At 33.8% G+C, this 15703-nt stretch overlaps 1 protein-coding gene across 2 annotated transcripts; it reads right to left on the minus strand.

Annotated features, from left to right (window-relative positions):
* Positions 1 to 1236: 1236 nt before the first annotated feature.
* On the minus strand, positions 1237 to 13397 carry LOC130798399 (uncharacterized). 2 transcript variants are annotated; one of them, XM_057661361.1, is made up of 11 exons: positions 12990 to 13397; positions 11335 to 11484; positions 10383 to 10550; positions 9451 to 9603; positions 8581 to 8733; positions 7475 to 7639; positions 7189 to 7344; positions 4829 to 5003; positions 4601 to 4748; positions 2830 to 2977; positions 1237 to 2067 (listed from the first exon to the last, which is right to left on the minus strand). In XM_057661361.1, exons 1-11 carry the CDS (start codon positions 13144 to 13146, stop codon positions 2036 to 2038), a joined length of 1605 nt encoding a protein of 534 aa, XP_057517344.1. In that variant the 5' UTR covers positions 13147 to 13397; the 3' UTR covers positions 1237 to 2035. The 2 variants fall into 2 exon arrangements, with proteins under 2 accessions (XP_057517344.1, XP_057517343.1); XM_057661360.1 differs by having other exon boundaries at positions 1242 to 2076; positions 12990 to 13396.
* Between the last annotated feature and the right edge of the window lie 2306 nt (positions 13398 to 15703).

The raw sequence follows: 15703 nt of genomic DNA on the forward strand, positions 1-15703 counted from the left end.
ATTGCCCAACCTCAATCACTCGGGACTTAGATTAGGCATCATACTAGGTGAATCCTTCAAAGAATTGGGCAATATTTAAACTGATTTTTTAGACCAAAAACACTTAGTTGCAGTTAGTTTGGAAACATTCTACGAGTCATCTAATCCTTTAGAATGTGCATCGAACCGAACTTTAATATTGAGATTAAATTTTTTAGTCAGTTTAAGTTGGTTTGAAAACATTCTACGGATCTAATAACCCTTTAGAAGGTGCATCAAACCGACCTTCAATTAGTAGAACCTTTGCTTTTTATTAAGAGTCTCAATAATTAAATTTAAAATCTCTGGGTAAACAAATGAGATATATCTTGCTTTATGACACCAAGAAGGCGTAGCCTCCTTAGACGTGAGAGTTTGAGAGCACATACACCAATTGATGTGCTTGATTAATAGTCCTTATCCATACATTCTTCATCAATTTAGAAGAATATGAAAAAGTAATATCTGCAGTGTAGTCAAGAATGAAGTGATGCATTTTGTAAATATATGATTTATGGTCATGGTAAATGAAAGACCACAATAAGAGCTCATGAAACACACAGGGGTTTGTAAGAATCCCCAGGAATACCTTACTTGAGAAAGCCCTATGCTATCCAATATCGAACCTAATACTCCTATTTAAACATGAAGTTTGTAATTGGAGACCTCTTTCTGTTCGGTAATTTGAAGAGGATGGAATTAGGATTGACTATTTTGGCTGGGTAATTTATTTCAATCAGTTTCTTTTTTTTTGGCTTGGATTTGTTTTCACAGTTGATTTACGAGCGTATTGGGTATGTGGGTTTTAATTTGCGGTTTTTTTTTTTTTTTGGAAAAGCCATGACTTTTATGTTTTCCTCTCCACAGACGGCACCAAATTGTTTTGTTAATGAAACGAGGAAATGCAAAAGACACTTAAAATACCTGAAAATAATGTGTAATTGGGGACAATAACTATCAGTATACTGAAAGTGCTTATGATCCTTCCGCAGATGAGACCTCAAATCCTGCAATACAAAGTTAGCTTTGCCCGAGGTGGTTTTCCCGAAAAACCCCTCCAACGCACAAGTCAAATCGGAAAACAAAAAGTAATGAATATATGATAATTAATAAATGCAAAACTGTTTGGGTACGATAATTTTTCACTTAGGGAGGCAAATGGTGATAACAGTCTCTATTTATAAGGATAAAGAAGGAATTACTTCAGAAAAAAGGTGAGACTTCATGGGTATCATGGTATTGGTAGGTGAGGAGAAGACATGGTTGGTTAATACGATAAGTGGGTAGTTATTTTAGTGTTTTCAGAGTTAGTAACTTGGTGATCAAGCAAGGCATGTAAGAAATTGAGAAAGTCAAGGTCAACTATAAAGTCAACGGAATATTTAGATAGTTTCACAATGATAATTATTAAATAGATAAACAATTAAATGTTATCATAGCAACAAATTTTTTAACTAAAGTGAGAGTCTCATACAAGATTTTTACCCATGAAAATATAATTACATTGTCAAAGATTGCAAGCTGCAACTTAGAAAAAAAATCAATAAAAAAAATTGGTTTGCAAATCCTTAGCATAAAAAAATTAGGGTTAAAATTTGTGGGTTGATATCGAGTTAATTTAACATGACATATTTAAGTAGATCGACACAATTTTAATCTAATGGGTTGAACTAGTGTTGAGATTTTAAGATTCTTCGACGAGCTTAACATGTTATCAAATCCATAGTAATGCTCAAAATCGAGTGTATATGACGAACAATAAAAATCGACCTATTTCTATAGCTAATCGGAGGTACAGGCTGCACTGTGGAGTAAAGGAGGGTCATTCCCAGACTTGCAAAGCTGATCAGCTCGACAGCCTACAAAGCAAGGGACTTTTGTTGGTGAAAGAGCTTCTAATCTAATCTAGCAGTCGTTTCGAGCTTGCAAATAGCCTAATACTAACTGCAAAGTATCGTTTTTTCAAAATGTCAAAATTGATGTATGAGCGCCAAAGGATTATCCCAATATGCAGACTTCACGTTCCTTCAGCAGTCGGTACTTGGTCTTCTGTCATCGCTAACATAAAAACAAACGAAAATAATCAGGATAATATTATTCTAAAGGGAGGGATAAGCGCCAATATGATTTATATCATATGAAAAGTTTCAAAATATGCTGGGCAACAGCCAACACCCATGCAAGATTGTATTATTGCTTTGAAATTCCCTTTGGGTTAAAATTAAGAAATGGTTCGGTTATAAGCATAAGCAAATATCTAGCTTCGTAAGCATATCATCTGGCAAAACTCGTAATAAGTATAGTTTGAAAGTACTCCCTTTATCTAATGTGAGTTCAACCAATCTAACTCTTTTCAAAACAGGGGCGGAGATATTAGGTCGTGAAGGCCAGTCACGGCCCACCTCAAATATCGATGAAAATGTGCTATATAAAGTAAATAGTATTTGACCCACAAAATATTTTAACTCTACGTAGTTAAAGTCACATTTTTGCTAGTTTCGCCAACCCTATACTCCAAACATTTTAGACTCCCTCAGTCACTTAACATTTTTTCTAAAATTCAAAGTCTTGCTCCGTCTCTGTTCCCATGTGTGAGCTTTATGGGGTGAGTGGAGCAAATTCACATGAAAAGTGGAGCATTTACAAAGAGCTTCTAAAAAATCCATCTTCAACGACGTCCAAACACTGGTCAATTTAGAGACATTACCGCTTTTTAAATGCAAGTGGCGTGGTGGTTAAGCATAAAATATCCAAGACGCAAAACTTTTATTAAAGGCATATTTTCCTTTCAAAAATTCAGACAAGCTTTACCTTGGTTAGTAGGTGAAACAGCAGAGGCTTCAGCTACTGAAGATGGATAGTCCGAGACAGCTAATTCTCCTGAGGCTGTTCCACCAGTTTTACAGATTACACCATTCGTATTTGATTTGATTAAATTCTGCGCGTCTATCATAACTACCTGAATATTCAACCAAGGCGGATTAGAATAGCAAAAAAAAATACACAGCAGTCTTTAATAACATAGATATCTAACACTCATGAAGGTCATCAATCACATTAATTACTTAATTATTAGAGTTGTGATATGATTATGTAATCATCCAAGAAACAAAACCAGTCTCTTACGACATTTTCTCCTGAATCTTGCAATTAGAGGTGTTCAATGGGGTCATCGGGCAGATTTCGGGTTAGTTTAAAATCGGGTTTTGTGTCTACATTGGTTTTTACACAATTTTGGATTCATTTTGAAGTCGGGTTCAGTTACCAGGACTGGTAAATGTCGAATTGACGGGTCTATTTTGAACAACTCAATAACTCAACATGCAACATACTACCTCCATAAAAAATTATAGGTAAGGTCTTGGAAGAAATCATATGCTATGTACCAAGTTGGTCTACCAACCTTCCAGTGATAAAAGCAAGATGAAATAGCAAATTTTGGAAAGAGAACAAAGGAGAAAGCTTTGACGTTTTATTATATGATATATTCCACAGATCAACGCTCTCCTTACAAAACAAAAAGCTAATGAAAAAGATTAAGAAAGCAGAAAGGAGAAAATGTAATGACAGCAAAAAGAAATGACTACATATTCCCACTTCTACACCTAGCTAGAATTCCTGCTCTATATAACATGACCTCAGACCATTGGCATGGTCACAACCAGGGGTGTTCAAAAATATCGGATTGATCCGATCCGGAATATCCGGTATCCGGTTTTAAAACCGGATAATTTATCCCATTTTTGAAAAGCAGATAATTCGGATCGGGATCGGGGTATTTACAAAACCAAATATATATATATATATATATATATATATATATATATATATATATATATATATATATATATATATATATATATATATATATATATATATATATATATATATATATATATATATATATATATATATATATATATATATATATATATATATATATATATATATAGGGGCGGGATCAGGTGAAACAACTAAAGTGGTGAAAACTGAAAAAACCAAACTGGGATATACATATTGTGGCTAAAGGTGTCATACTATCTTAAAGAGTGTATATATTATTGTGAAGGAAAAAGTTCATTAGCATTAATTACAGAATTGTCATCTGAATATGTACGCCTTTTAAGCATGCATGTACACCTTAAAGTAAATGTCCAATTATTTACAAAATTACCACCGAATATGTATACCGTTTAAGCTTTCATGTACACCTCTTTTCAGTTTTCTCCATTTTAATTGGTTTTTACATGATCCAAATCCTATATATACATAAAAAGTAAAGCTTAAAATCACAACAGATTTTTGACTCTCTTCCATTGCCCATTTTATAATGTAAATCTTATAATGCCTCTAAATTTGATGCACAAGTACTTTCAAGGCAATCAGCAAATGTAATGCAGGAGAATGGCTCACTGGCTCTCAAATTAAAAAGGGGGAAAGAATAGCCTTAGTGATATGTTTCTGAGAGAGTCTCTGCACTAAACAAAGGACATATTCAATTCATGCATACTGTAGTGAGCTCTAAACTGCAGTAAGGAAGTGATAAAGCTTTCAGGATTATTCATGTGACATAGCAACTAACCTCTGGAGACTGGCCCATATCTGTATGGTCTGCAGTTTTAGTGTCTTTGGTATTGGAAGGTTCAGCAGGAGACTCGTGGAAAGTCGGAGATACTGTACTAGGACCCTGATTTTCATTCGGCTTAGACGTATTTTCTAAGTCTTTTTTCCTGACAAGTCATCACCACGAATGAAAAAAAACAGCAACACAGAAATTATACAGCAGGACAGTAGAGGAGTGAAACCTCACCTATGAGGACTTAAGTTAGCTGCAGGGGCCGTCGAGAAAAGAATTCCACGTAAAGGCTTTCCGTCAATAACGGTTTCAATGGTATATCCATTTGCAAAGTTTTTCATTGCTTTGGCTTGAAATGTTCTCTTCCCTGTTGGAGGTCGGTACATGTTCAGATGAAAATACTGCTGATCTGCAAAAAAGTTTATTGCCTATAGATTTAGACATTAATCTAACAATGGAAATGAAACTCCTTAAGAGATGTAACATGAAGTAACGGGAAAAAGTACAACATTGCACTAGCAAACTATGACTATAAAAGCCATTTGTTCTCAAGTATAATAGTGTCACATTGACAGCAAGCCACATAAATGTTAATGTAACTTGAATATAGAGGAAACTATACACACTGGTAGAGATCATAAGATTTCATGTCCACCTACTCTTTCTCCAAGCCTTCATCACTGATACCAAGCCCGAGTAAAAGAGGAGGGTTGCAAAAAGGTTAGGAAAACCAGGGTAAAACACGTTACCGCTTATGTCATGAGCTTACTTTTAAAAGGCGTGCCTCGCTTAGCGCCTTGTGCACCTCGAGCTCAGGCTCAGCTGAAAATGCTTGGCTAGGTAAGGCAAAGCCCACTACAAGAGGTGTGCGCCTTGGGAGCCTCGATGCGCTTCACGCCTTGTGCGCCAGGTGCGCCTCCTAGTTGGGCCGGGTAATTAACTTATGATTGTTTGTTAAAAAAAGAAATAAAATTCAAAACTCAAATTTACTTGAATATGAAGTTCGAAAATTTGTTGCTTCTTTTGAAAAAAAAATGCGAAAAAGAAAATAACTTTGGGAATTTTTCTTACTCTCATTATAATAGTTTTGTACTAAAGTGGAGTTTACCGCAAGAATAATGAATATTTTCAAGCTTGTTCATACTAAAAAATAAATATCATGTTGTTTGAAGTATTTCATATGTTTTAATATTGATTTTTAAACTTCAGCAAAAAAGTGCATCTCGCCCACAAAAAGCTCGCGCCCTAACCTTGCGCTTTGCGCCTAGGCTTTAAGGACCTTTAGCGCCTCGGTGCGCCTCATACTTTTTAAAACTAAGGGCACGAGTCGAACTGCATATTCTTAGGGATTAAGGATTTGACATTATGTACCTATTCTTACTCCAACGCAATCCAGTGGGCTCAAAATGTTCAGTCATCAATCTTAAAAATTTGTCATACACAGTAAGAGATCCCAAAAATTGAAGGGTCATATTAAAACATGCTTACACTTTTCCAAAAAACATGGACACATGACATGCCACAAAGCTGCTTTGAATCTTTAAGAAATTAAATGTCCCGAGTCTTTCAGTTCACATTAATTTGACCATGACTAGGGCTTTATAAATGGTTGGACTTTGAGGCAGCCTAAAAAAAGCAAAAGAAGTCCCTCGAGTCTCAAGGCTCCAACGACATATAGAATATGAGCAAAGAACTAGGCCTTTTCATCTGAGATGCTATATAAATACAAATATATCACACATAAAAATAGATAATAATATATCTCCTGAATCAAATTCAATGGGTTCACAACTACCCTTGCCATAACACAGCACACAGATGGTTGTAGGGATGGAAGCACTCAAGTGCCACATCATATATTCTATCTTAAGAAGTAAAAGAATAATGTAACAAAATGTGTATTCTACAAAGTATTATTGCATTCATCTTAGCGATTTCGTACCAATCAATTGGCAGAGTGCAAAAAAGTGGTAGTGGCCGTGATTGCGGTAAGGACACAGTGATGCTGTGAAAGATACATCTTGATATAATGAGTGAAAGAGAAAGAAATTTATGAGAGAAATAAATAATATAGAGGTGGAAGACGCTTTATAGAAAGTGAAGCAAAAGAATTATTGGATGGATCCCGATGGTAGTCCTTAGTATAACTAGGGCATGTGATTGAATTGGTTATTGACCTCTTCAACAAGACCAGGAGAACAAATAAGATGCTATCTAGATAAAAGGAAATTAAGCTCATGAGCCACACCGTCAAGAGTACATCACACGAACAAACTATAGTAAATGAGATTATTTCACAGGCATAGAATAGAACAAATATAAGTGAAGATAGAGGGCTCATGACTATAGTGTCAATTTATGAGAAACCTAATATAAATTTAAATCCTATGCATAATAACTAACTAGCAACTTGATGCAAGTGTAATTTTTTGAAACATTTATGATATGGGCTAGAATCTTTACATAATTGTCATACATCAGGTGACAAAGACGTGTGGTACATCATGGAATTATGGCATCACACAGGGAGCATAATCAAACAACAAATACCCCTGAAGTTAGCAAGAAACCAATTATAGGATATATCATCTTACTTTGTGTACTAAGATTAGTGGTCTCATATGTGACAATTGTCTTATCATTCTGCGGAGAATGCTGAATGTATTGTTCTTGACACTTCATCTTCAACTGCTTTCGGAGAGATAATTTCTCCGGCCTTGGCTCATCTCTACCATCATCCCTCGTAAGTCCTGGAATAAATTATAGCATGCAATTAGCTTTAACCTCTTCATTAAAATTTTACTGCATTCCAATTGTTGAAGGATAAAAATTTTAAAACAAAGTGTTATGTCAGCATTAAAATAAATAAAATATTAACACCTGTGTGCAAGTAGTACATGTCTTCAAGAGCCTCCAGATTCTTGTTACAGCCACCTATGAAGACCAAAACACCATTCTTTGATGGATCCAAACAGTCACCAGACATAGAGAATCGGGCAGAAGGTCCATCACCAGTGGGCAAGATATTGGTCCAAATACCCGTTTCTGGAAATTGCATCCGGAAAAATCATCAATTTGAGATACTATTATATCTAAAATTATGCCATTGTTTAAGACAGTATAGGACAAGAAAAAAAAAACAATAAGACAGGAATAAGGAGGCCACATTATGTGAATACATGACTTTTGTTTCAGAGAAAGCCCCACCCAAAATGAAGATAATTTCAGTAGACCTCCAAAGACAAAAATAAGAATAATACCAAAGCCTAATTTACAAAATATGAAGCATAACGCGTAAACATCATTGCAGTACCTCAGTCTACATTCTATAATATCCCAGAAAAAAGGTGAACTATGCATCAGTCCATTCATTTTAGCAGATATTGGAGCATGACATAATAGCTCTAGGCCCTTACAACAGTGCATATGATAGGTACATGCCTAATATGCTCATTGTAATAGTTGTTGGGAACTTGGGATTCTTTTCCATCCACTTCCGATTACTACTGCTTTGTATCTAGGTAAGTACCAAACTGTATCATGGAAACCTATATTGGAATAATTTCCAAAAACAACGCAAGTCACTATACTTAGAGGGCTCAAAGCGGGAATAAGGGAGGCCTCATAAGTTGGCATTTTGGCTTATACACAAAAAGTAGTTATTGTGGAGTGCATGATTGGAAACTTCCTAATATTGGTTGTGCGCTCAATGTTACGGTGCAAGTGCAATCATAGTTGGAGTGAGCTCCAAGGCCTGACAAAGTCAAAAGATAAAACAGGAGACGCAGAGAGTCCATAAGATATTCTCGCGGAAGGATACACATGATCATAAATTAAAGTATACACAACTTGAACGATGTGTCTTTCAAGTTTCAACTTCTGCAAAGTGTATGATAAGATCAATTTTTAAGAACAACATGAAGGGCAGTTGGATAGCAAAAAATGATATATTGATTGAGAGAGGATCATGTTGATTATCTTCTTACCAATATCAAGCATATACAGATCGTCATACAGATTCTGGGCATCAGTGAATCCTCCAAAAACAAATATGAGCTTCCCAAAGGAAACAGTTGAGTGCCCAGCACGAGGAGACAGCCATTGACCAGATGTATGCAGCTCTTTCCAAACAAGATTATCTGTTCCAAAGACACATTAACCAACATAAGACTTCTCTATATATCCTATACAAACATGAACATAAGAATGGAACAGAAAAGGCAAAAACCATTCAGCTCTCACTAGAATAATTCAGTTTGAAAACAAATAAGTACTCTATACTCAAGCTCTAAAAAGTTGATCACTTCTAGAGTATACAGATTGCACTAGAAGGCCTGGAATGTGTGCAAAAGTTGGAAGACCCCTATCTACCAGATACAGTAATGCCAAACATGAGGAGATGATTACGTGGCCAAAGCGTAAATTTTCCAATCAGGCACTGTTAGCTCACAGTAACAGACGGAATTTAAAGCTCTTGTTATAGCTTATTAATGTTTTGTTTCTACACCCTTGAAAATTGTAAGTAAGCAACCGGGCATAGGCTCCTCTCCCCTTTGATTTTGGGAGGGGTGAAGTGAAGCTAGAGTGCTTTTTTTGCTGCAGTGAATGACACAACTTTGATTTACACTAACAAATTGATTGCACTGTATTGAACAACTATTAAACCTAAATAATATCAAGAATCATGATTTAGCCTAGGGATTGTAACATTTCCCTTACACCCTTATGACAAGAGTTTGATTCTCAACACCTAAAGGAAGGATTAATTCCCTCAATCCTCTTTGCCAGTAAGAATTTTCTAGCCTACCCCGAATCAAAAAACAAAACCTCAATAATTTAAGGGAAATAATTAAAACCTGTATCAAGAATGTGAACATCAGACAAGTAATAATCTTGCTCATCTTCACCACCGATAACGACCATTTTGTTTTTCCAAGACAAACATGAGTGGCTATCTCGCGCAGGTGGTGGCCTTCCAAATGTTACAGCACATTGCCACACAAAAGACTCTGCCACGAAAGGAAGACAATGAAGCTACAAGAATGTGAACATCAGACAGGTAGGATCATATTTTCATTCACCCATCATTTCACAGCATATTACGCAATTGAAATGAAGCTACAAGAAGTACTTGAACACTGCAGAAAAAGCTAAAAAGACAAAATAACTATATAAAAATCCATTCAAAAATAAAAATCCATTTACTTCTAAATCTTCCATTGTTCAAAAATTTGTTTAGTAAAAAATGTAATGGAGTTCTCTTCACCAATTCCCTCTCCTCCATTTCCCTCCTTTTCCCTTTTGCTATCTAAATTAAGGAAATGTCATCAATCTATTTCCTTCCATTTACTCCAATCCAAACATAGCATAGTTGTCACAAGATCTCCGCTTGTCAATTTAAGAATCACCATGATCAACCAAAAAATCAATTGCTTAAGATGCATCCTCCCCAACCTCCCTCCGTCAATTCATAATCTAAACCATAATCCAATAAAGTTCAGAAAAATTAACAAATTAAACTAGGCTTACCTAAATAGTTCGCCAAACTATTATTATAGAGGAAGTAATTTAGTGATTATTAGATCTTTGATCATGGTGCTAATTGGTCTAATATTTGACTTATACATGCATGATGCACCAAAGGATGTAAGGGAGCACAAGGAAATATACAGTCACACAGGAAATAGTACCCAAGTGAATAATATACCACTGGGGAAATTTTGTGCTTAAGATGGTTCACTTTAGAAAAAAAAAAAAAAAAAAAAAAAAAAAAAAACAGAGGACTTACCAGTATTCAATATATAGAGATCATTATAGTACACTTCTCTTGGATTTTTCAAAGATTTGCCACATCCACCAAAGATGAAGAGTCGTTGTCCAACAAGCGCTGCGCTATGGCCCTCTCTTGCTTGTGGTCCATCACCCCAAACACGGGGAGATATCCATGTATTAGAGGCTATACATGTACGAACGACATTAGCAGTAAATATCAAGTGACAGCATATCACATCAATGATTTTATTCTTTATATAATTGGGAAAGAGATGACTGTCTCTTGAAAAACAGGATCCAAAACAAACATGACATACCCATTAACACAAATGCAAAATAACTTTATTGCGCTCCTTACTCTAGTGCATCATGATTCATTAGCATTTTAGCAGCACAAATCGGTACAAATATATCAAACCAAACTTCGACTTCTAAACTTGCCTACATCATTAATAAGCACTTACATTACAGAGATAATTTTAGATGCAACAACCCACCAAAATAACATCTTGCCAAGTTATAATAAATGGCAGCAATTTATAAGGTCCACATCTATTCGTATCTCTAATCTTACAAACTATATAGCCTGAGCTAACCCAGAATCTCAATGTAATACCGAATTTGGTATTTTCTTTACTAATGTTAGAGACAATAGAAGAGTTTTGTTCAGAGAGAAATCTTTCCTTGATAATTTTTTCCCCGTTGAATTGGTGTGTATCAGTGTATATGTAGCCACAAGAACAGTGATGCAAACAATAGTTGAACCCAAGTGACGAGTAAAACCCCACACAAGTTTGCCAGTTTAGCTAGTTGACAACTTCATCTCCTTGATAAATGTAGATTGATTAAAACTAACAAGTGAATGTATTAACTTTTTGAACTCATTACACAATAGTCACAATTTTCAGCAAATGAAACAAAATTCAAATCTATGATACAGAGGCAGCAAAGATTTATAATTTACTTACATGTGTCCAGTATATGCAAATCTCCAAGGGGGTTCAGTCCATCTGTGCCACCAAACACAAAGAGGTTATCACCAACTGTTGTACAAGTATGACTATCCCTGGGTATTGGTGGAGTTCCCTTTATGGCTGGCTCACTCCATGTTTGAGTCTCTGCAAACCAGCAGCACTATGAATTGCCAGATATAGAGCAGACCAAAAAAAAGGGGGAAGTCAATACGAAGAATGAAATAAAATTACTAGGTATGGACTTGGGACTAGGGAGTACAAGAGGACAGTAAAAACATGAAAACACTACACGCTGTCTATGACTGATTTTAAGAAAAGAAAGAGTGAGAGTGGGGAGCCATGACATTCCCAATATATTTCTAGATACCACCAACATGAAAGCATGGAGAGGGTACTGACAAAATTATGAGGAAAAGGAGGAAGAACGTCCAAACCAAAAAAGGCTTCATCCTGAAAAATTATATTCACTTGAATAACCTCAACACCACCAATCTAAAGGAGTTGAGAATAGTAAGCACACTAATCAAGTTGGTTTTCAGACAAAAGGAATGTTTTGAACATGTCTAATCACACCTATTTTCTTAAAGCAAAAGTATGTTCACAAAATTAAGTTTCCAGCCAATACGACTATAGTATTTGGTCCTAAATCGGGTATTAATTGTTATGTTGCCCAAACTTCACTGTGCAATGAGCCATCGCCCAACAAACTATAGAATAAAACATCATACCAATCACTACTTTGTCTAAGGAGTCACATATACGAGGAATTACAGCATGGTCTTGGACCAATGTTACCTCCTTTCACAAGTCACAATATTCTGATTCTACCCTGCTTTAGAGGGGTAATTAGAAAACACTAATTTAATAAGAGGTGAGTGCAATGGCCCAGGACCATTGTAGTTTACTCGTACATTTGCTTCCTTACACCTCTGTGGTGGGATCCTTCCCCCAACCCGTGTTGTGCAAGAATGCTTTGTGCACCGGCATGCGGCATGCCCTTTTTACTCATAAATTTGTAGAGAAACTCCTTCAGCCTTAAACCTTTTAAATGATAGAGCTTCTTATAATTTTCTATGGTGGAATTATTTCAAAAAAAAAAATCTGCTTATAGTTCAACCCTCAAAATCAATAGCTCCTGCCAAACACAAGTTTATCCAACTAGAAAAGGAGTATTATGAAGACAATAACCCAAGAAGAAACCAACCTATACCACTCAGAACAATAAAAATCCTACAACATTTTCAATCAACACATGGGAAAACAGAAAATAATTGATGAAGAAGAATACTCCAATTAATCCCCATTCACAAAATTAAATAACAAAACAATCCCATGAACAATTACAGCATAACATAAAAATCTAGAACCCTTGAACAAACCAAATTATTTCGCACCAGAACAATGAAAATCCTACGTAGAAACAAGAACACTCCCATAGAATAGGTGTAACATTATAACAACTAAGTCAATCCTCACTCAGTCATAATAGCTCCATTGACTGAAATACCAACATCATAAAACTGAACAACAAAACAAACCCAAGAACAGTTACAGCATAAAATGAAAACCCAGAACGAAATTGAAACCTAAAATTCACAAAAAGATTCCAAAAGATAATTAGAGAAATAAAATTTAAAAAACCCACCCACCAGTGTCAAAAACATGAACTTGGTTAGTTTGAGAATTGTTTTGGCCATAACCACCAAAAACATAAAGAAGCTTCCCTCCTTTAATGGCGTTGCAAGTGTGTCCCCATCTCTTTCCTGGCCCACCTTCCTTCTCCTGACTCCATCTCTCCCACCTCATTTTCTTCCCTTCTTTGTTGGGTGATATTTGGAAAGCCCAAATAAAATGGAGAACAAAATTCTAGGTTTTTACTTCACTTGAAAGTGATTGATTGATGAGATTTTAGAATGTGAAAATTAAATTTTGTTTTTTCATAGGAGAATTTGGAATTCTTGAAAGAATAAAAAACAAAGAAAGATAGAGGCCGGCAAACGAGTGTCACAAAGACGGAAGTGATAGTCGAGCAGTAAGACGAACAAAGAGTAACCGTTTTCTTCCAGGGTAATATTGGACTTCCACCCAATAAACAAAATTGAAAAATTAAACCCATTAATACAAAAACTTGTGCATTATACAAAATTATAAAATAAAAATACATGTAAATATATATTTTGAATTACAATTTAATTGTATATTATTGTTGTTAAATTATATTTTTAATAAAATAAAATAATTAATGTAAAATGTTTACAACACATAATAGGTTGTATGAGTGAATTAATTAATTAGTGACACTTGCATATTATCGTTATTAAATTATGTATCTAATAAAATATAATAGTCGATATAAAATATTTATAACACATAATGGTTACATGAGAGATGAAATGATTATTGACTATATATAAATTATTATTTTCCAACACTTTATTGAATAGTTTGATATAATATAATATGATATAAATTTTAAATTCAATTAAAGTATAACATATTAAGTTAGATAAATAAAATTAAGATAACAAAAATTATGTAATATATTTATCTTAGCTTTATTTTTAAACTAATAAAATATCAAATTTTTAATTAGATAGATAAATTTGTCATGTAATCAATTATCATCTTCTAAAAGAATTTCATCTGGTAGGGCTTTAAGAAGACAATATTTGTCAATATTTTTATCTAATTTGATTTATTATGAATTTTTTTTTATTTTTTATGTTATCTCTTAATTCTCTATTTTTTTCCCATCTTTTTTTTGCAAAAATCGACAAATAAAAGTATTACTATACACATAGATTTCTCACCTATTTATTTTTAGTTTTTATTTTTAGTCACCTATTAATAGCTAAATAAAATGTACATATCAATACCAAAAAATATTATAATTTAGCAATGAATATCAAAATATGTAGATAATATCGAATGCATTATAATTGACACTATATGTTGTAGAATAATATATTTTTATTAAATTATGACACGTAACTATAAAATATCATTCATTAATTTTTCTTGAATTTATCATCAATTAATTGCATAATTTAAAATTAATATAAACTTTGATTATTATTCATATAATCATAAAAAAAGATAAATTTTTGTTTAAGAAAAGTATACAGATTTTCCTTAATATCTTCAGATTCTTATTTTTTTTACAAAAACTAATGTGATAAAATCTTATAATTACTTAACCTAATCTAACTTTAAATTTATTTAAAAAATAAAGTATCATTTAATTAATTATATCCGTATAAAATTAATACATAGGAGTATAATACTTCAAGAAGTAACCATTTATGGTTTTTTAGCTCTTTTAATGGTGTAGTATTTATAATGATGATTAAAGATATTTTAGTTGGCTTTTTTCCTTGACTTATGACTTATTGGCCCTACTTATCAAACAAACAATTGATTTACTTATATCAAACATCTCCATAAATAATAATTAATTATTCAAATGACTTTTTTTTTTTTAAACAATTATTCAAAAAACTTAAAAGTTAATACTACTAAATATTGTTGATAAAAAAGTCAAATAAAAAACAACTTATCAAACACACTATACAACCATAGTTACATACACAAATTTACCCTCATATAACTATACAACTTGTCAAACACACTATACAACCATAGTTACAAACACCATACAACCAAAAGTGCTTATGGCTCAATAAATAGCATACCACGACATGTCATCTGGAATAGCCTCAAGGCTAGAGGTATTTCTTCAGTGTACATTAAGACCATATGGGATATATATGATAGAGTTTCGACTAGCATTCAAACACCAGTGGGGATAACAGAGCCTTTTTTCGGTTAAAGTGGGACTACATCAGGGATCGGCTCTAAGCCCTTTCATTTTTACTGTCATAATGGAAGATATTTCTAAATCTATTTGGGAGACGATACTGTAACACCCTCAGAATAGGTCGGACTTTTGAAAACATCTTTAATGAAAAATATGAGCCAAAACCTACTCATGGGAGTGTTACCGCCACATCTATTTCTAATAAAATAAATGTAAGGCTTAACAACTAAGAAATAACTTAATAATTTTAAATCCAACAAAAGGTCTTACAACATAAGAAAAGACTGAAACGTAATTTGTGTCCATATAAAATTTAAACAACCTAAGGTAAAATTTAAACTGAAATACGACTCTAGTAAAATCTATATTTCTAAGTGATCCTCACTCCGCGATTCCCATGCAATCAATAACCTGTAACATAAGAATGCAAGAAAAACAAGGGAAAAACTCCCAAAATCAGAAAAATTGAGTAATTCAAACTCCATCTCGTAAGACGATTAAGTTTGAAAATGATTTAAGAAAATACAATATAATCAAATTGAAAAT

The sequence above is a fragment of the Amaranthus tricolor genome, chromosome 13 (assembly GCF_026212465.1).
Source record: "Amaranthus tricolor cultivar Red isolate AtriRed21 chromosome 13, ASM2621246v1, whole genome shotgun sequence".
In the NCBI taxonomy this organism is placed as follows: domain Eukaryota; kingdom Viridiplantae; phylum Streptophyta; class Magnoliopsida; order Caryophyllales; family Amaranthaceae; genus Amaranthus; species Amaranthus tricolor.

Bases quoted from the DNA above. Each gene is read 5' to 3' on its own strand.
- LOC130798399 (XM_057661360.1), bottom strand. From the start codon at position 13,146: ATGAGGTGGGAGAGATGGAGTCAGGAGAAGGAAGGTGGGCCAGGAAAG. The intron at 8,734-9,450 runs GTTTTAATTATT...TCTTTGGAACAG, and splicing joins TGTTCACATTCTTGATACAG to ATAATCTTGTTTGGAAAGAG. The intron at 2,978-4,600 runs GTTAGTTGCTAT...TTGAATATTCAG, and splicing joins ATATGGGCCAGTCTCCAGAG to GTAGTTATGATAGACGCGCA.